Source organism: Fusarium flagelliforme (assembly GCF_020744385.1).
Source record: "Fusarium flagelliforme strain FIESC 12 MPI-CAGE-AA-0113 chromosome Unknown B0J16scaffold_1, whole genome shotgun sequence".
NCBI lineage: Eukaryota > Fungi > Ascomycota > Sordariomycetes > Hypocreales > Nectriaceae > Fusarium > Fusarium flagelliforme.
Window position 1 is genome coordinate 2,530,084 of NW_025763503.1, and position 19,180 is coordinate 2,549,263.

Sequence of the window (19,180 nt, forward strand, 5' to 3'; positions counted from 1 at the left end):
CCTAAAGTATCAACATATACCTCCCTGTCTGAAGAACATTTTCAATAACTACTTGACTCGATTTGTTGATATTTTCTAAATCATCCTTTCTCAACCAGAAGGACATTATCAAAAGCCCTACTCAAAGGGTTTAGTCACCAGGTTTGCTGAATGATACCTTAACCCACCGTGTTAGTCCAGAGCTTTTACTGGGCCAGACCAACTGCGACCCTCCAAACACGCCCCCAGCTTCCTAGCCCACTTCATCTAATTACTCGCGACCGCTAAAAAGCCGCCCAACGACAACAACACAAACCACCCGCGTCACCAGTCGCGTCACATTTTTGACGCTTCTAACTGTATAGTCCACCACCAGAACTTTTCGGAATACAAGAAAATTCTCGACTATACTGCACAACTAATTGACATACGATACACTTAATCACAACATAATAAGCAAAATGGCCCCTCGCGGTGGCCCAAGGCGCAGCGAAGTCGCTGAGCCGCAAGCTTTCCATGCTCTGGGTGTTCGTGGTCGGTACGTCAACTTGCGCATTTCAATCGCGAGATGCCTTTGATGCGACGCAGTAAACAAAATTCTAATTTTCCCCCCAGCAAAACTGGTGTCCAGCTAGTAGACACAGGCAATCGCGACGAGCATGGAATGCAACCTCTTGACGACCTCCTCTCTTCGCCAGACAACAAAGAAACAGAATCACCACTAAGACACTCCGACGACGATGAAGTTAACGACCATTACGAAAGCGGGGACAATGATGATGAGGAAGGCAGTGAGGACATGGAAATTGACACAAGTCAGCTTGTTGAGCTTTGCTGCAATAAGATCCAATGACTAACACCACTCTAGATCCTGGACCAGGTCCTCAGACTGTACTTAGGAGAAACATCATTCCCCTTCCTCGAAGTCGCTCGCCTGTGAAGACTACACTGCTGTCTTCTCCCCGACGAAATCCAAATCTCGAACACCTCTCTTCGCCAACCCGATCGCCTGGCCCTAAAGAGCGCGATAACACCGTGACGAGGAAAATCGATTTCGGAGCAAAACCCACGGGTCGTAGCAAGGCTGTGGCGAACGGAGTCAATGGCACAACTCACGAGGAGGAGGACGACGAGGAGACGGAAGATGCGCCTGAGGGTGACGACGAGGTGGAGGACAACATGGACCTGCTCAATGAGTCGCTTCAACTGGTAGATGGTATGGGCGGTAATTCATCAGAACCTGGATCCGAACCGGAATCTGAAGCAGAGTCCGAGCCGGCGCCTGCGCCTCCGCCAAAGGTCACCAAAACATCAGCCAAATCCAATCAAGAACGAGCAGACGCAGATTCTAAAAAGCCAGGACGACGCGGAAGACCGCCAAAGGCGAAGCCTGTCGAAGAAGAGCCCGTTGAGGAGGAGCCCGCTGAGGAAGAGCCAGAAGAGCCCGAGGAGATCATTAAACCCGCTAAAGGTCGACCTGGAAGAAAACCCAAGAACGCTGCTCAGCCAAAGGAGCCTAAGGCACCCGCATCACGGAAACGACCAGCGCCGGAGGAGGAGGAAGAGGTTGAAGAGCAGGAAGATGAAGCTTCAGAGCCGGAACAAGAGCAAGAGCCCCCTAGGCAAACCAAGAAGCCACGTACCGAAGCACCCAAACCATCAAAACCGACGAAACCTGTACCATCAAAGACCGCTCCAGCAAAACCAGAGGCAAAACCAAGAGGGCGACCTGGTCGAAAGCCCAAGGCGCAAGCGGCAGCCGATGCTGCGGACGATGTCGGAGAGACATCATTCGCAGCACTTCAACGTGGACCTCCTTTACCCAAAAAGCGTGGTCTTGTCTCTGTGCGACATGATGCCGAGGAAGTACGGACGACAAGATCTGGAAGACACTCATTCAAGCCGCTCAGTTGGTGGGCAGGCGACAAGGTGATTCAGGAAGAAGAGGAGTTCAAGGATGTTTCTGGTCGCGATCGCTTCGTGCTTTCAACCATTAAAGAGGTCATCCGTGCTCCTGTAGAGGAAGTGCGTTCAAAGCCAGCCAAGTCCAGAGGTCGCCCAGGCAAGGCAAAATCAAAGGCTGTTCGAGAGGTGGAAACCGTTGAGCCCGAAGAGTGGGAGATTGATCCTGGTGTTGTCAACGGCGAGGTCATTTTATGGGATCCAGAGCACGAGAGGAACCCCCCTGGTGATGAAGAACCAGTGGAAGTGATGGATGATCGAATCGCCATATCAGGCTCCGCAATTCAAACACGAGATGTTCAGAATGTATCTTTCCGCATGGCAAAGACGCTCACAACACCCTTTATGGGTGCTGGTGTCGTTGATCTACCTGCTGGGTCTGAGAAGCGACCCAAGAACTCGCGTAAGATGCATATGGTCTTCTTTGTGCATACTGGAAAGGTGCTCGTCACCGTGAACGAGGCCTCTTTCCGCCTCAGCGCTGGAGGCATGTGGTTTGTTCCCAGAGGTATGTCCTTTATACATTCTTAATCTTCGCTCTTACTAATGGTGGACAGGAAACTATTACAGTATAACAAATGACTACGACACAGACTCACGAATCTTCTTCACTCAAGGATGTGAGATATCAGCTCAGCTGGCAGAAGCAGACCAGTCACAACTATCCATGATGGCTTAAGAATAGCAACATCATGCTTGGGAAGTAAATAGAAATTCGTGCTGCTCCATCAGTTTGCAGCATAATCAAAGGCCATTCTTGTTGGGGACCCTTTTATAGGACATCCCTTGGCGAAAAGCATGGGAGGGGAATTTTCCGCTGATGGGAGTATATCTTGTTGGCCGGCTTTATGATTCATGTACGGTTCATGGCGCTTTGAGTTAGTTGTATACCATTCATGAGATGATTTCAATGCAGAACTGTTGCAGGTGCAGAGTATGTCCCACATTATCTTGTGTCGTGTTTCCTCTTGAATGTCCCACGTTCTTCTCCGCGCATAGTGGGGTTGATGTTGATCTTCACAAGGAGTCCTTGCTTTGAGTCTTCATGGGTGGGTTCATCGCTTTCAGCTGTCTCGTCTCGCTTTAGCGCGCTTTCCATAAGAACCTACATAAGAGATGAAATTATTGCAATAGCTTATGCCATCCGTCAGGGCATTAGAAGAATTGGCCGCGGGAAACATAAGAGACGAAATAACTTGGTAACCGTATGCTAGCTTAGACTACCTTTTAGGTTACTTTATTTTGGCGGCCTAGCTATTATGCTGATCAGATAATCTTTACACCTTGAGACTTGTCCAAACTTAGCTGCTTTATTGAACAATGACCTCATCATGGGAAGCTAGCTACCTAGCTTAGTTAGTACTGAGGTAGGTATGACAGAGAGTTAGTTTATCCCACAACGTAAACATAGACCTTCCACAATTTCTCCTCAGGTCGAATCCTCACAGCATGGGCATCGAGCCCTCAGGGCACTAAAAGACCTGACTTCTCGAATCGAGTTAAAATGATTCCAAGCCGAGGTCTCGCTAGGGCGGCGCTTTTTGCAACCCGGCGGCCCCTCCTATCCTCAAGAAGCTCACTTCTTCGACAACTACCTCTACATCGGAATCAAATAAGCCATCGCGTGTGGATTACGACTGCCAACCCTGGAGACCTTGCAGCGAGCCCTCCCATTGCTTCGGAGGAAGGCGCTGACAAGAGTGGTCACATCACGACAGAATCCAATGAGGCTATCCTCTTCTTCGATAATATTTTCCCTCTCAAACTCAGCAGCGTACTTGTTCGTCCTTGGAAATCGGACCATGACGTTTCCGATCTCCTCAGACGGTTCGAGTCGTCTTCGTTGGGAATCCTAGACCCCATCCGCCTCGTCAAGACTGCCATCCCAGAAGATCTACCAATCCGGGTCACCGAAATCCTGCCACGCCTCAAAGATGGAGGCGCATATGTCAAGTTCAAATATGACGCTAACATAGATCCTGCCGAGATCGAAGCTCAATTGGGAAAGCGACTGAGAGAAAAGCCGATAAAGCCATGGTTTTCCATCTTCCGTCCCGTAAACGCTCGTCTTGTACAAGGCACACCTTGGTTAGAGGACCTGTATAGGTACCCTACCAGCTTTGTTAAGATCGAATTCGTTCCTCCATCACCTGGCATTACTCCTGAAGAGCTTCCCGAAGAGACACTTTACTCTTTGTTCCGCAAATATGGAAAGATTGCAGATATTACCCCGCAGCCCACCGACTCAAAGATCACACCACGATATGCCCACATCCAATTCCCTGTAACAAGGGATGCGATCACAGCTCGCAACTGTATGCATGGTTTCATCGTGAGTGAGGTTTTGGGAGGTGGCAGCAAAGGGACCAAACTTCGTCTGTCCTTTGAGAAGCGTGTTAAGGCACACAGCATCTGGAACTGGCTGACCAACCATCCTCGTATTGTTGTTCCCGTTCTCGCTGCCCTGATTGCTGGTCTCTCGGTATTGATTTTTGACCCAATCCGAGAATTCTTCATCAAGCTTCATATCCAGCACTCTCTGGAGTTCAAGGACTCGCGTGTCTACAAGTGGTTCAAGAAACAGTCCGGTAATTTCGGACTGTCACAAAAATCGAGGAGTGAAGATGGTCTTGAGGAAGTCTGGAACCACAGACGAGACGCGATTGTACAAGTACAAGGCTGGCTTGATGAGACTTCGGACACTTTTATCGTTGTCACAGGTCCCAAAGGCTCCGGAAAGGTTGAAATGGTAATGGATCAGGCTTTGGAAGGTCGAAAGAACGTGCTCAAGATTGACTGTAGACGTATTGTCGAGGCCAGAGGAGAGGCAGGTACCATCAAGCGTCTCGCAACGGCTGTTGGTTATCGTCCTGTCTTTTCTTGGGCAAACAGCATGAGCAGCATGGTTGACCTTGCTGTTCAGAGCACCACTGGTGTCAAGGCTGGCTTCTCGGAAACTCTCGAATCTCAACTCAACAAGATTATGCAAACCACTACCGGAGCCCTTAAGGATGTTGCTGTCTCTTCACGCAGTAAGAGAGATAGTGACTACAAGCTTGCCGAAGATGCTTGGCTAGAGGCTCACCCCGAACGCAGACCTGTCGTTGTTGTCGACAACTTCCTCCACAAGGGCGAGGAGAATAGCATTATTTACGACAAAATCGCTGAGTGGGCTGCCACTGTAGTCCAGAACAATGTCGCTCATGTCATCTTCCTTACCACTGATTCGGCCTACTCGAAGCCTCTTGACAAGGCTCTCCCTGATCGACTCTTCCGTACCGTCTCCCTTGGTGATCTCGCACCCGATGTGGCCAAGAACTTTGTTCTGAGCCGTCTGAAGGATCAACTTGCTGCTGATGAGAAGGCACGAAAGGAGTTGGGTGACGAAGCGCCACCAAAGGCAACTATCCCGCGCCCCAACATGTTGGAGCTCGATCAGTGCATTGATACGCTCGGCGGTCGTCTTACGGATTTGGAGTTTCTTGCTCGACGCCTTCGAACTGGCCAGTCTCCTAAGCAGGCCATGGATGAAATCGTTTCCGAGACAGCAACCGATATTGTTCGAATTTACCTTCTTGGCAAGCCATCCGACATTGAGGGCAAGAAGTTTTCTTCTCAGCAGGCCTGGCATCTTATCAAGTCGCTGGCGAAAACCCCCAAGCTGCGTTACAACGAAGTCCTCCTTTCCGCACCATTTTCCTCCGCTGCACCTGCAGCTGCCTCCAATGCCGATGCTGCCATCGACAGCCTCGTCAGCGCGGAGCTCATTGCCGTGAAGACTCACCAGGGCCGCCCAATGACCATCACAGCTGGAAAGCCTCTGCACCAAGCTGCTTTCTCCGTCCTCCTCCAGGATCGTGTCCTCCGCGCCAAGATGGATTATGATGTTCTCAACGACTCTTCCAAGGCTGAGGCTCGCTCAATTGAGAAGGTCGAGAATGAGTTGGCTCTGCTGGGCACAATGCCTAAGCAGCCAGGAGAGACCGCCGGTCGAATCAACTTTTTGCTTCGCAAGCTTGAAGACAGTCAAGCTAAGATTGCCAAGTGGGATCAGGAGATGACCACATTGAAGAAGCTTCTCAGCGAGGAGTTCTAGTATCTCAGTGGCTCAAACACCAAGGTTGACCTTCCCAGGCAGGTCAAAGTTCATTGGGCAACGCAGAAAGTCGCCCACAGCAACTGGACTCTAACCATCGCCAACATAGTCCGACTGGAGTTTTAGTATATTAAAGTTGAAATGAAAACATAAGAGACGGGATGGTTTAGTCTATACCCTAAGAGACGAAATCATTGTATCATTTTTTATGCTTTAGAAAAATACCAACCCCGCTACTTGATCTTTCCCAACTTACATGCTCCTTCAACATTAAATGCTCCGCTCCAACCTTGATTGAAATACATAAATACAACCCAGCCAGTAGCCAATACAAACTCTCATCGAACATCACAGAAGTATTGTGTTTATTTACACATCACAGCGATCTATAATTGTATCGTTGGTAACGACTATCATGTCATGACCTCGGAACCCCGGCAGATCTATTTTCCCCCATTAGATTCTAACTTAGCGGCGCATCTTCTCCAAATCTCGAAAATCCAATTAACAAACCACTTTGCGCGCAGCACGAAACTCGGCCAGATTGAACTACTCGCATCGACTGTTGGATTTTACGATCAGCAAGGCAACTCCTCCGGTCGCATCGACACGCCACGAATAATATTGCTTTTCGGCAGCGTTGGGATCAAGACCATCAACCTCAAGACATTCCGAGTACTTCTTACCACTTACACAACTTCACAATGGGTTGGCTATGGTCTTCAACACCTTCCGAGGACAAAACAGCGACTCCAGTCGGGAACACACCTCCTACCACATCAACTACCTCGACTTCAGTCTCAGATCCAACACCCTCATCAAACTCCAACTCCAACCGGAATACCGACCCCGAAATCCAGAAATTCCTCGAGCTCTTCGAAGCTGAAAAGAGCAAACCAACACCCACACAAGACGAGCAAGAGCAATCCTCCTCATCCCCATTATCATGGCTCGCCCTCAAAAAGTCTCCCCGCTCAACCACCCCTACACCCTCCGACATCCCACCCCGCGACGCTCTCTCCGAAGCCCTCCTGCCCACCGAAATGTCCTGCCGTCAGGCCTTTGACCAAGCATGGGGATGCAACTCCATGGGCGGCCAGTTCACCGCGGTGTACCGCTACGGAGAGATGCGCTCGTGCAGCGAGCACTGGGATGACTTTTGGTTCTGTATGCGTGCGAAGGGGTATTCTACTGAGCAGCGAGAGAGGGCTGTGAGGGAGCACTATCGTGCGAAGGAGTTTACAAAGTATGGGCCAGGAAAACCTAGTAGTGAGGATGTGTGGGAGAGTAGAGGGGAGAAGGTGCAGGAGGGGACATTTTTTACTCAGTCGATTGATGATTAAATAACAAACTTAACATAGTGTATCAATAGAAGAAACTCTTCAAGCAAATTAGACATATGACCCATCCGTGCGTGCTGTCTTGGCCCGTTCGTCGCAGCTTGTTACGCAGGTCTTTGATGATCAAGAAGTACCATCAAAGAGTTGCATGATGCAAACAAGATTTGAATGTCGATGACTCGCAGGGTTCGTCTTATAATGCAACTGATCAAATTTAGGAGATCTTAGGGTGGTCTTCAACTTGTGCAACGTCAACTCTTCTCTCTTTATGATCTTTTCTAATTCTCGCAATACAGAACCTGGCGAGAGTAACAGAAGAATTGTCTTCTAAGGCTTAGGCTACCATGGTATAGCCTAAGTGCTAACCTAAGTTGACATAAAGTTACCAAATTATTTCGTCTCTTATGCTTTTGGGGGTCAATTGTTATAATGCTTGAGACCTGGTAATTAGTCGAATCATATATATCACGATGGAGGAAGACAGAAGTTTTATGAATGTTTGATTCATTGATTCATTAAATACATGAGTGTAAACCACCTAAGCTTTTCATAACCGTGAAAGTCGCAAAAACAAAAAAGAAAATCTAATCTCATCATCCCATAAAAAACCACTAGCCTCCGCATTGTACCCATGGATACATGACTGCTCTAGAAGTCGAGACTGATGTTATTGGGGTATCAAAGAATTTAGTCGACCTCCTCGACGGTGGGACCATCGTCACCACCAGCGCCGGGGGCGCCACCAGGGCCACCAGCACCAGGGAAGCCACCAGGACCACCGGGCATGCCACCGGGAGCACCCTCACCACCAGCTCCGTAGAACTTCATCATGATGGGGTTGGCCTTGCCCTCAAGCTCCTTCTGGTGCTCCTCGTACTCCTCACGAGTAGCCTGCTGGTTCTCGTCGAGCCACTGGACGACCTTGTCAATCTCAGCGGTGAGGGTCTCCTTGTCGGAAGCCTCAATCTTCTCCTCGACCTTGGGGTCGGAGAGGGTGTTGCGGAGAGAGTAGGCGTAAGACTCAAGACCGTTCTTGGCAGCGACACGCTTGCCCTCGGCCTCGTCCTCCTCCTTGTACTTCTCAGCATCGCTAAGCATGCGCTCAATCTCCTCCTTGGACAGGCGGCCCTTGTCGTTGGTAATGACAATCTTGTTAGACTTTCCAGTGCCCTTCTCAACGGCGGAGACGTTCATGATACCGTTGGCATCAAGATCGAAGGTGACCTCAATCTGGGGAACACCACGGGGAGCAGGAGGAATACCAGTGAGCTCGAACTTGCCCATGAGGTTGTTGTCCTTGGTGCGCTGACGCTCACCCTCGTAGACCTGGATAAGGACACCAGGCTGGTTGTCGGAGAAGGTAGAGAAGACCTCAGACTTCTTGGTGGGGATGGTGGTGTTACGGGGGATGAGCTTGGTCATCATACCACCAGCGGTCTCGATACCGAGAGAGAGAGGGGCGACATCGAGAAGCAAGATCTCGTTGGTGGACTTGCTGGAGGTGTCACCGGAGAGAATGGCAGCCTGGACAGCGGCACCGTAGGCAACAGCCTCATCGGGGTTGATGGACTTGTTGGGCTCCTTTCCGTTGAAGTAGTCGGTGATGAGCTTCTGGACACGGGGGATACGGGTAGATCCACCGACGAGGACGATCTCGTGGACAAGGGACTTGTCGATCTTAGCGTCGGTAAGGACACGGTCGACGGGCTGGATGGTGGATCGGAAGAGATCCTGGCAGAGCTCCTCGAAACGGGCTCGGGTAATGGAGGTGTAGAAGTCGATACCCTCGAAGAGAGAGTCGATCTCAATGGAGGTCTGAGCGGAAGAAGAGAGGGTTCGCTTGGCACGCTCACAAGCGGTTCGGAGACGTCGGAGAGCACGGACGTTGGTACCCAAGTCCTTCTTATGCTTGCGCTTGAACTCGTTAACGAAGTGGTTGACCAGACGGTTGTCGAAGTCTTCACCACCCAAGTGGGTGTCACCGGCAGTGGACTTGACCTCGAAGATACCCTCCTCAATGGTGAGGAGAGAGACATCGAAGGTACCACCACCGAGATCGAAGATGAGGACGTTGCGCTCACCCTCGACCTTCTTGTCAAGACCGTAGGCGATGGCAGCAGCGGTGGGCTCGTTGATAATTCGGAGAACGTTGAGACCGGCGATGAGACCGGCATCCTTGGTAGCCTGACGCTGAGAGTCGTTGAAGTAGGCGGGGACGGTAACAACGGCGTTGTTAACAGACTCGCCGAGGTAAGACTCAGCAGTCTCACGCATCTTGGTGAGGATCATGGCGGAGATCTCCTCGGGAGTGAAGTTCTTGGTCTCGCCCTTGAACTCAACCTCGATGACGGGCTTGCCAGCCTTGTCAACGATCTTGAAGGGGAAGTGCTTCATATCGGCCTGGACCTCAGAATCGGCGAACTTGCGACCGATCAATCGCTTGGCGTCGAAGACGGTGTTCTGGGGGTTCATGGCGACCTGGTTCTTGGCGGCATCACCAATCAGACGCTCGGTGTCGGTGAAACCGACGAATGAGGGGGTAGTGCGGTTACCCTGGTCGTTGGCGATGATATCACATCTGGGGTAAAAGTTAGTGTCTTGCTCAAGCGAAAAAATAGGCAGATCTATAGATCTGAGGTGTCAAAAAACTTACCGGTCCTCACGGAAGATACCCACGCAAGAGTACGTGGTACCCAAATCGATACCGACGGCGGGAGCCATTTTGTGTGATGTGTGTGTGATTTAATGTGTAGAGTAGGTAAGAGAGATTATGGCGTAGGGAGAAAAAAGGAAAAGAAAACGCAGTTTGCTTCAAAGGGAGATCGTGATATTTGAAGTCTTTTGAAGGGTATTTGGTTTGTGATGATGATGTGGAAAGAAAGACGGAAGCAAGAGCAGTTGAGCAAAGCATCTAAATAAAGGCGGCTGCCAAGGTTCGATGCGGTTCTGCGCTGTTCCAAAGGAGCCCACTTTGGAGAGCTTCTCGAGAGTTGCAGGGGCGTCTACCGCTTTCTGGGCGCTGCTAGGCATTAGTGGGGGGTGTGTTTGGAGGGGCAAAGCCGCAAATGGGGGGGTCTGAAGAAGCGTCTAGCTGCTGCGTGCACCTGGCAGATCTGGGTTTGCCCCACTAAAAAAACTGCAATATGCGACCCCGTAGGCCGTCTCCTAGACGATGGACGTCGAGATGGATCTTGGATCTGATTCTGGCTGCTTCTTGAAGGCGAGTGAGTGCTTGCGAAGCAGCCAAAATCTCCACTGGCGGCAGGAAATTTCATGTTTATTCCCGTAGCTTCCGTTTGTTTGTTGTGTTCTGTCTCATTCATTCTCTTTCTCAACCTCTACTCGCTTGAGGATCTCACTGATGTCATGTCCTCATAAACTTTTTGCTTCCCAAAATTTCCATCGCGGGGCATCCGAGCAAGGGTCAGCAAGCTCAAAGTCAAGAGTACTTTGAATCCGGCGGTGGATTGCACCAAGAAAGAAGTAGCTCAATACTTTGCCCCACCAAACGACCGGATAGCTCCCTCTTGTTGCCCCTCCTCAACTGGTGCTGCAGTTTTTCTCTGTCGCTCTTCTCTCCCTGGGGTTTAGCACTGCGAAAACTCTAGGTTGCCTCTCCATCACCGAACGTCATTAGATGATCTTGAAAATATCTACTGTACTATATTGTGGCAATTGAATGAAATTTTCCTGATATTCTAGCTCTACTGTACTGTATCAATGTCTATCGTACGACGGTGCTGTCATTGAGATATCGGACAGATGCTGGCTAGGTGGGTAACAGAAGAAATGTTCTCTAAGGCTTAGGCTACAGAAATAAAGTAGCCTAAATGCTAGCCTAAGCTGGCATAAGATGACCAGATTATTTCGTCTCTTATGCTTTCGGCGATCAATTCTTCTGACACCCTGCGGGCTGGGTTTCGGATAATGGATGGATGCCTTGCTTTGTTCTTGGTGTCCAACAATGCGCTGGCTACCGCTACTTTGAACGTACCTATCAAGTGATTGGATTATATTAGGTGCATTGGCGATGCAGGTTGCCTGATTTACTTTTGTTTGGTGTTGGTTTTGGTGTTACTCATGTCCACGTAGCTAACAACTACACTATGTCGGTTATACAGGTACATGAATCTTTAAGATGACTCTCGAGTGCCGTTATGAGGCGGTAGCATTGTTGACAATGGATTACTGGCTTGTCTACAGCCTGCCTGAGGATTGTCACTGCTTACTGGTCTTCTCTCATCTCTATCATAGTATCAGGCTGAAATCAGTGAGACGTTAACCCAACTCCAATTGACTTCAAGTTTGCTTCTGACAATGTCGATTGAGCTGTTGCATGCAAATGGATCTCGAATCACTCGTCAACCCCCATATTTTTACTCCGAACCGAAGTGGGTTCTTTCTTTCTGTTGTTGTCTTTTCGTCTCCTCGCAACGGCAAATGGTATCACTTCTGTTCCTAGTGCTTCCACGACTCTCTGCGCATCCACTTGGGCTCACAGGGCCCAGGGCTGAGGCGTGGCGTAGTAATCCGAAGGCCCCTGATACCCAAACGAGTAATTGTCTGGGGTGTCTGTCAGGTAACCGAGAAAACCCCTGACGATGTTGATTTGATTTTGCTCTGTAGTGTTAGGTAGTCAATGTATTTGCGAGTTCGTGGTTAGGTTTTCGGGTTTCACTGCTGCAAACTCTTTAAGGCGCCAAAGTCAGGCGACGAATCGTGTACCTTACAGGCAAAATCTGGCAATGATAACAACACATCTGCCACTGCAAGAGTCCCTTGTTTGTTATTGCATATTCGCCTCATCTTATCGTCTTCTCCATTCCACTTCCTTCTCTTTCTGTTGCCTCTCGGCTTCTAATCCTAGTCAGAGGCGACGCATACTCCAAACTTTTGGAGTTCATGTGGGGCCCCATGTCATGATTAGCTCCATAGAATGGTTTTCTAATACATTCGACTGTTTGATTGGTTGAGTGGCATTCGCTTCTTGACCTGCATTTACCCTGGAGCTTCGATGTGAAGCTACCATCGTCCATCATGATGAAGACTTCCAGGTCTGCCGATTCTACTGCAAGCTGTACCTTGCACTAGCATGCGCTAGATCGAGACAAGATGACACGAACATGATGGTTTCCGTGTCTGGGAGCTGGGAGTATCGGATCTAACGGCCCGTTGTCATGTCTTCCGAGCGTAAGCTAACCTGAAGCCATCACCATCTAAACACTGTTGAAAGCAACCCTACCATGACCAGCATGGAGATAGATCTAAAGGGTAGTATCACAGAATACAAGCAAGTCAAAAATGCGTCTAAAATCTCAATTAAACTTCTATCGTTACTGGTTGGAAACAGACGAGCCGCTAGACCTGTCGGCCGTTACAAGGTCACTCAACTGATCAAGCTTAAACATATCTGCATGTCTGACCGTTGCAAACATGGATCCGCCCAAACCTGTCCCGTGAATAGATAAAAATAACTACATAGACTTAATAGAGTTCTAGAACATTTCCCCTTCGAACAAGGTTATCGAGCCCCCACACCTCCAGTTGTGTTCGCAACTTGCCTTCTCTAGCTGGTACGTATAGTATCGCTATCAACTCAACCCACTCAGCTGACCTCTGGGTGACCAACGTCCGGGAGAGACAGCTATTATTATTAATATTGTTCATGAGCAGTTCTCTTTGCTGAATTTAGTGACTTGCCACAAATACTGGTAGATCCTCCTCCTCAATCATCACCATCGACTTATCCGCCATCCTCGAACTGTTCTCCTTTGCAGATCCACCCAGGAACCCGTTCCAGATCTTCTGCATCACATTATCTGTACCCCTCAACTTACTCCCCTTCAACGCCTCCTCATCTCCCTCACCAACTGTCAGCAACACCCTCTTAGCAGCAGGAAACCCATCAACAACATGCCACAAGCACCCAAACACCTGATCGCTCTCCTGCTCCGCGTAGCCCAGTTCTGAAAGCACACATGCTAGATGTTTAACCCTATGCGTGTCCTCCCTACGTAGGAAGTATACCATGGCCGAGTTAAATCCGTAGATGTCGTACGCTTCTAGTTCGCCTGCTAGATAGACGCAATCAAGGTCGAAGTTGAACCAAACCCGCGGCGGCTCAGAGACGGGTGTATCAGAGAGTATTTTCGAAATGCGCCATCCAAAGGCAAGTTCATAGTGTTGTAGGCCCAAGTAGCGCGCTTCGCGGTTGATGTGCAGAAGCACAGGCACTGAGCTACCGTGTGACCGCTGATTCAATTCATAGCGTCTTTGGTCCAGGCGCTCATCGCGCTGAAGACAACACACGACGACGATGCGGGGTTGGACGAGGAATGACCAGATTCGCAGGCGCAATTCAGGCGGGAGTTTTGCGAATTGAGGAAATGCGGTGAGCGTTGATGACGGTGAGCTGGATCTTGAGGAGAAGCCATCGTCAAAAGTGCGAAACTCGAGCCAAAATCTTGGGTTGGGGCTTTGTTCGTCTTCAACTTCGATATCGCTCATGGTGGTGGTGGGCGAGGAAAGGTGTAGCAATCAATTGTCTAGATAAGAGGTGCGATACGGCACAATAGTTACGTATGATGAAGCTCCCAGATGAAATCACAGAGATAATTGAGAGTTGGAAGAACCAAGAAGAAATGCAAACAAAGACGTATCCCTGTTTGCCGCAAGATTTCCGGCAGGAGGTAGAGAGTCAAAAGTCACGTCAGGCGATTGACTTCCGAACTTACACTACCCCAAGTCATCATCACTCCAAATAGGTACGCGTACGTCGTACGTGATTCGTTGATGCAACGGTTCATCCTTCTACCGGTAAAATTTATGCCAACGTCATATGAACCTCAACCATTTTTCGGAATTCTAAATGCTGCTGCGATTATCTCCTTCTAACATTCTTCCAATTCAGAGTATTGTCCAAGTAACTACGCGGTAGGCCCTGGAGGGGGAGCGATATAGCAGATAGCCGAAATGATCTTGGCCTAGTGAAATCTATTGGTATGGTATCTTCTGATTCTAACGCTGATAAAAACAACCAACATAACATCCCAATGCTCCCCGTCTATATGATCCCCTCCGTGTACAATTATCAAAAAGTTAAACCTGCTGCGAACCTTGTACCGGCCTTGGTGCGTTAACGCTCCTCTCAGAGGTTATACTGTCTGACCACGCTCCGCTGTGCGAGCTGTTAAGCCGGTAAGCATTCTTCTCGACCCTCAGTTTCTCTTGACCTCGTAATAGCTTAAGGAGATAAGATCCCTTTACTACAATATCCGTAGGACCATCCTCTCCAGGAGGTCCTTGCCCAAGCTTGACGTTGCCGATACACCATGAAAGTGGGAATGCCTGAGAAGTCGTTAGTTTATATCAACATAATGAGGACCGTGAAAGACATACCAGGGCAACAAGGGGAGTGACGGCAACAAATGCCCAGACAACACCCATCTTAGCTTGGTGAATGGCTTGTTCATTCGCCGCTTCTGATTTGGACTGAACATGGTCGAATCCTCCGCCATGAGAGTCGAGCCCTGAGGTGTTGTTGAAGACTGTAGACATGATGGTCAAACCAATGGTACCGCCGAAGGGAATAGCGACCGCCATGAGCCCAATGACTGAAGCGCGCAAGTGACGAAAGATCCCAATGCCGTGAAGGGGCGATGCCATGAAGCGCATACCGCTTCCGCATCCCACAAGAGCCATCATGCCGTAGATGACGCTCAGTTTATCGGCCCAGATGGCCCACGCTAGAACGCCCAAACCAACTGATTCAGTGAGTGTACCGAGAAACACCGAAGGAAAGGTCATGCGAGGCCAGTGGTTGCACATAAAGGAGCAGATGTAAACACCAACTGCGAGACTGTTAGCATATCTTCATGCACCCAGTGATCTCTGGTGAGCTAACCTCCAAGTCCAGGAACAAAGTAAAGAAGCTGCACACCGGCTTCATCAGAGTCATATCCCTGCAATCAAAATTAATAATGATTCAAATTTAGAGATAGATTAACTTACCCTCACAGCAATGAAGTAGATGTTACAGAAATAGAGTACCTAAGGAGGTCAGGTCAAGAATCCTGGAGGTAGCGCATTCAACTTACTGCATACATCCCGATACCTGTAGCACACTCGCAATAGAACAGAAGAGCCATATCTCGGTTCGAGATCAGTTCCCAGGGGATCATTGCTCTCTGCCAAGGCAACTTCTCGGCCATCATGTTTCCTGGGGCAAGTAAGTATTCCCAATAAACGAAGATGCCAGCAGAGATGAATCCGAGAACCAGAGGAACAATAATAGCAGGTGACGACCAAGGATATGTCGCTCCACCCCATGTCAAAGCCAAGATGATAAGTCCAAACCCGAGAATGAACAAAAGTTGACCGCCAAAATCGACTGTTTTAAGTCGTGCAATGAATTTAGTGCGTCTACCAGTTTCGGCCGTCTCGTTAAGCTCAGAAATAGGTTGGGGACCGAGAAGCTCTTTGCGAAGGACGAAGAAAACAACGATCAGGGCGAGAACCGCGATGGGGAGGTTGATACCAAAGCACCATCTCCAGTCTGCTCTTGTAAGATATCCTGATATCGCATATTAGCTGTGTTCTCGCAGATCTGGAGATAGCCTACCTCCAATAACCGGGCCAAGTCCGTATGAAATTCCACCAACAAGTGAGAATATGGCCCAGTTCTTCGCGTTTTCTTGTAAGGAAACCTTGTCAGCAAGGATAGTGCGAACAACAACGTTTAGGCCAGCTGCAGCAAGTCCTTGGAATCCGCGACCCAAAAGAAGAACCGGAAAGGCAGTGGTGGGAGCTCCAGTACAGAGAGCGCTGCCGATAAGCATGAGAATGATGGCAGCATTCAGCGATGCATTTCGACCAAAGACATCGGCCATCTGAGCCCAGAATGGGATAAACGCTGCGGATGTGAGATTAAAGGCCGAGACGATCCAGTTGAGTTGTGAAACCTCCCCAAAATCAGAAGCAATCCACGGCAGAGCACTTGCAATACTAAAATCAGTTAGCTTTTGATCTGGACACTGCCAAATTCTTTCTTACATCGTCGAGTCGAGAGCTTGCAGGGCAAAGGGTGCCACAAGGCCAAGGATGATCTTCCATCGGTATACCCTTGCGGCCTTCTTCTCTGATGCACACGAAGCGCATTTAACAGTCGAAGTCTCGTAGGCATCCATATGCCGGCAAAGCTGTTTTTCTTGGGGTGCGTTGTGATGTGTCTGTTGCAGTTCCATGGATGCAGAGGGGAATCCTGTCTTTTTGCGCTCTTGCTTGGCCTTGATGGCCTTCCTAACTAGCGAGATCATGTTGTTCCAGTTTAGCAAGGAAGTGATGTGAAAGGAAGCTGGGAAGTCGAATGTTGAATCGGGTATTTGCGTGTTCAAGGACTGGTACGTGTTGGATACTGGGAACAGTTGTTGGAAGCGAAGCAGAATATATTTATCTATTGAAGACCTGCCGTGTTCTTGGCTTAAACGCCTTCTCAAGCCAGCTCATCCTGAAGGATCATGTACGTTGAACAAGGGGCGATAAGGCGAAGTAAGTCAATCATCTCTTGGACGGGTCAATTCGAATGAGGTTTCCTATTCGGGATGAACATGAAGAGTGAGAACCAATAACAGAGGCCAACGTCATTGAAACGCGGTCAGATTATCCGTCCGTCAATGGTTTAGTTTAGTCGATGCGAGCCTTATACATAGTAGGGCTGTGTTGTTGCAGGACGACCCTCGAAAGGCCTCGCATAGCTTTCCGAATCCAATTCGAATGAACTACCAAATACGGTTAGACTGACCCATCTTTGCTGACAGCTCGAATGAACTCCCACAATAAGAGGAACAAAGACAGGGTTACGACTTGGATTGAGCCATCCGGCAGTTGGTAGCCGAGAGCCTCATCAAATCCTTTTCATGGATCCGAAAATCAAATGTGGAATTTTAATGATCAAAGGGGAACTCGTTTCGAAATGGCGGTGATCTTTGGGCGCTGCATAGTAGAAAGTTGATAATGCTTTCCTTAAACACTATCAAACGTTATGTCGATCACCGAAAATCGCTGAACTGTCATCACTGATTTCTTCATGACCAGATATGCATGCGAAATTAATCGTAGGCGTACATTGTAGGTAAGGTAAGGTTATGTATATTGAAGGCGACGTTGCGGGAAACTGAACGGCTGCCATTCCTCCGTCTGCAACGGAGCCGAAGCTCGTCTCGATGCGGACCCGGCACTTGAGGACCTGGACGGCCGATAACAACAATGCTGGGCCCCTGATCAAGTCGCGTGGGTTGATAAATAATCGAGGCTTCTTGTCGCGACCACATGAAAGATGGAAATGACTTGAAATCACTAGGTAGATGAGCGTTGTAGGAACTGGGCGGAAATCTTATAGATGCGTAGGAAGGAACGAGTTGGGAAGTTCTTGTGGTCGGGACTTGCCCGATTTCCCTTCAACCCGGCCAAGGCAGGAGTATTCCTACAGCTCAACAAATTAGGGCAGGAGTAAAAAGCCTCCATCTCTTCTCTTTTGTTTCCAATTCTCTGTCTTCAATAATCGTCAATTTCTACAGCTCTCTGTCTACTGTCTTTCAAGAACCTCGAGACCCTTGAAGGTCTACAGTAATTCATTGACCACTCACATCCGCTCTTGGCTGCGACGATTCCGCATTCTAATTGCTGCTCCCCCACTACGGGAACAACAGGGGCCATGGTTATGACGAAATCTAGAAGCCCTGCGTCCATATCTACGGCTTCCATTTGCTACAGCATCGTCGTCCCTTGGACCGAACCGAAAATAAACCTTGGCTTTCACCCATGGTTATACCCGTTGCAGAACCGCACATACAATGGATATGACAATATCCTCGATTTGTTCTTCGCTACAGGACCAGTCAACAACCGGCTCCTTTGAACCTCGGAAATGCCAAGAGACCAGAGCTGTCTGTCTACTGATCCTATTCTGGCTTGTCATTTGCTTATGACATGTGCCCAGGCCACCAACCTAAAGACATCACAATTTCTACTTTTAGGCAGCTAGTTGGCATGCCTTCAAGCACTCAAAATGTCTTGTTCACGATAATACCGCCGAAAAGGGATATACTGCTACAGATAAAATCTAACGACTGAAATATTTCAAGTATTCTAGCATCTCTAACGCAAGCAGAATATTTCCTGCACGCAAAGCATATCAACTTTTATATTGCTCGAATAAGAAAGAAATGATCAAAGAACGTGCCTGGCTGCCACCGTCAGCCCAGACTTCGATTGTGGCACATGATGCTTATGGTATGGGCCGTCCCCTCCACGAACCATAAACCAGCTTCAAGCTGCACATGAAAGTCGCCAGACCGGTTAGACGGTGACACTCGATCTTTTCTTTTTGAAAGCTTGAGGATGCCTACGGGTCAAAAGAGATACAGTCAGACTGCAAGGATGCTGTTTTGCCACGTGAAATGACCCCTCACCTTTGGTTGCAGGCTAGAATCTGGGGTTTGGGGTTTTGGTGTAGGAGACTTTGCCGGGCAGTCTCCGTTACGGCTTGGGCGGTAGCATTGATGATTTACAATATCCGGCCACTCAAAAGCACTCGATATACCCCAAACTGCTTCAAGAGTGGATCCTCTTGGCTCTAGGCTTGGGTCTATCAATTCTCCTTGTCGTCACGGCTGCGGCTCGCAACCGTATTCTGAACATCCTGTCGTCCGAATTCTAGTTTCAATACTCTCTATGTTCGGGAATCGTCCGTAACGGTACCCCAAACACTTAGATCGGATAAGACTTTGTGGCGAACGGTTCGCGC

The 19,180-nt window shown here is 49.0% G+C and overlaps 6 protein-coding genes across 6 annotated transcripts; 3 read left to right on the top strand and 3 right to left on the bottom strand.

Moving 5' to 3' along the window:
• Positions 1–30: 30 nt before the first annotated feature.
• B0J16DRAFT_327592 (kinetochore CENP-C fungal-like protein) lies at positions 31–2,961 on the top strand. The gene is made up of 4 exons (XM_046126118.1): positions 31–517; positions 595–794; positions 848–2,449; positions 2,499–2,961. The coding sequence occupies exons 1-4, from the start codon at positions 441–443 to the stop codon at positions 2,618–2,620; spliced, it is 2,001 nt and encodes a 666-aa protein (XP_045988795.1). The 5' UTR covers positions 31–440; the 3' UTR covers positions 2,621–2,961.
• A 128-nt stretch (positions 2,962–3,089) lies between these two features.
• Positions 3,090–6,327, top strand: B0J16DRAFT_14351 (RNA12 protein-domain-containing protein). Its single transcript, XM_046121933.1, has one exon. The coding sequence runs from the start codon at positions 3,446–3,448 to the stop codon at positions 6,035–6,037; it is 2,592 nt and encodes an 863-aa protein (XP_045988796.1). The 5' UTR covers positions 3,090–3,445; the 3' UTR covers positions 6,038–6,327.
• Positions 6,328–6,741: 414 nt separating this feature from the next.
• On the top strand, positions 6,742–7,380 carry B0J16DRAFT_313488 (uncharacterized protein; the record flags this gene model as incomplete). Its single annotated transcript, XM_046125129.1, has 1 exon — positions 6,742–7,380. The coding sequence occupies one exon, from the start codon at positions 6,742–6,744 to the stop codon at positions 7,378–7,380; it is 639 nt and encodes a 212-aa protein (XP_045988797.1).
• A 246-nt stretch (positions 7,381–7,626) lies between these two features.
• Positions 7,627–10,245, bottom strand: B0J16DRAFT_327594 (heat shock protein 70 family). The gene is made up of 2 exons (XM_046126119.1): positions 10,031–10,245; positions 7,627–9,955 (listed from the first exon to the last, which is right to left on the bottom strand). The coding sequence occupies exons 1-2, from the start codon at positions 10,096–10,098 to the stop codon at positions 8,065–8,067; spliced, it is 1,959 nt and encodes a 652-aa protein (XP_045988798.1). The 5' UTR covers positions 10,099–10,245; the 3' UTR covers positions 7,627–8,064.
• A 2,710-nt stretch (positions 10,246–12,955) lies between these two features.
• On the bottom strand, positions 12,956–14,085 carry B0J16DRAFT_14572 (uncharacterized protein). Its single transcript, XM_046121965.1, has one exon. The coding sequence runs from the start codon at positions 13,882–13,884 to the stop codon at positions 13,066–13,068; it is 819 nt and encodes a 272-aa protein (XP_045988799.1). The 5' UTR covers positions 13,885–14,085; the 3' UTR covers positions 12,956–13,065.
• A 259-nt stretch (positions 14,086–14,344) lies between these two features.
• On the bottom strand, positions 14,345–17,059 carry B0J16DRAFT_14601 (major facilitator superfamily domain-containing protein). The gene is made up of 7 exons (XM_046121969.1): positions 16,429–17,059; positions 15,998–16,380; positions 15,474–15,949; positions 15,388–15,426; positions 15,281–15,338; positions 14,776–15,227; positions 14,345–14,724 (listed from the first exon to the last, which is right to left on the bottom strand). Exons 1-7 carry the CDS (start codon positions 16,689–16,691, stop codon positions 14,476–14,478), a joined length of 1,920 nt encoding a protein of 639 aa, XP_045988800.1. The 5' UTR covers positions 16,692–17,059; the 3' UTR covers positions 14,345–14,475.
• Between the last annotated feature and the right edge of the window lie 2,121 nt (positions 17,060–19,180).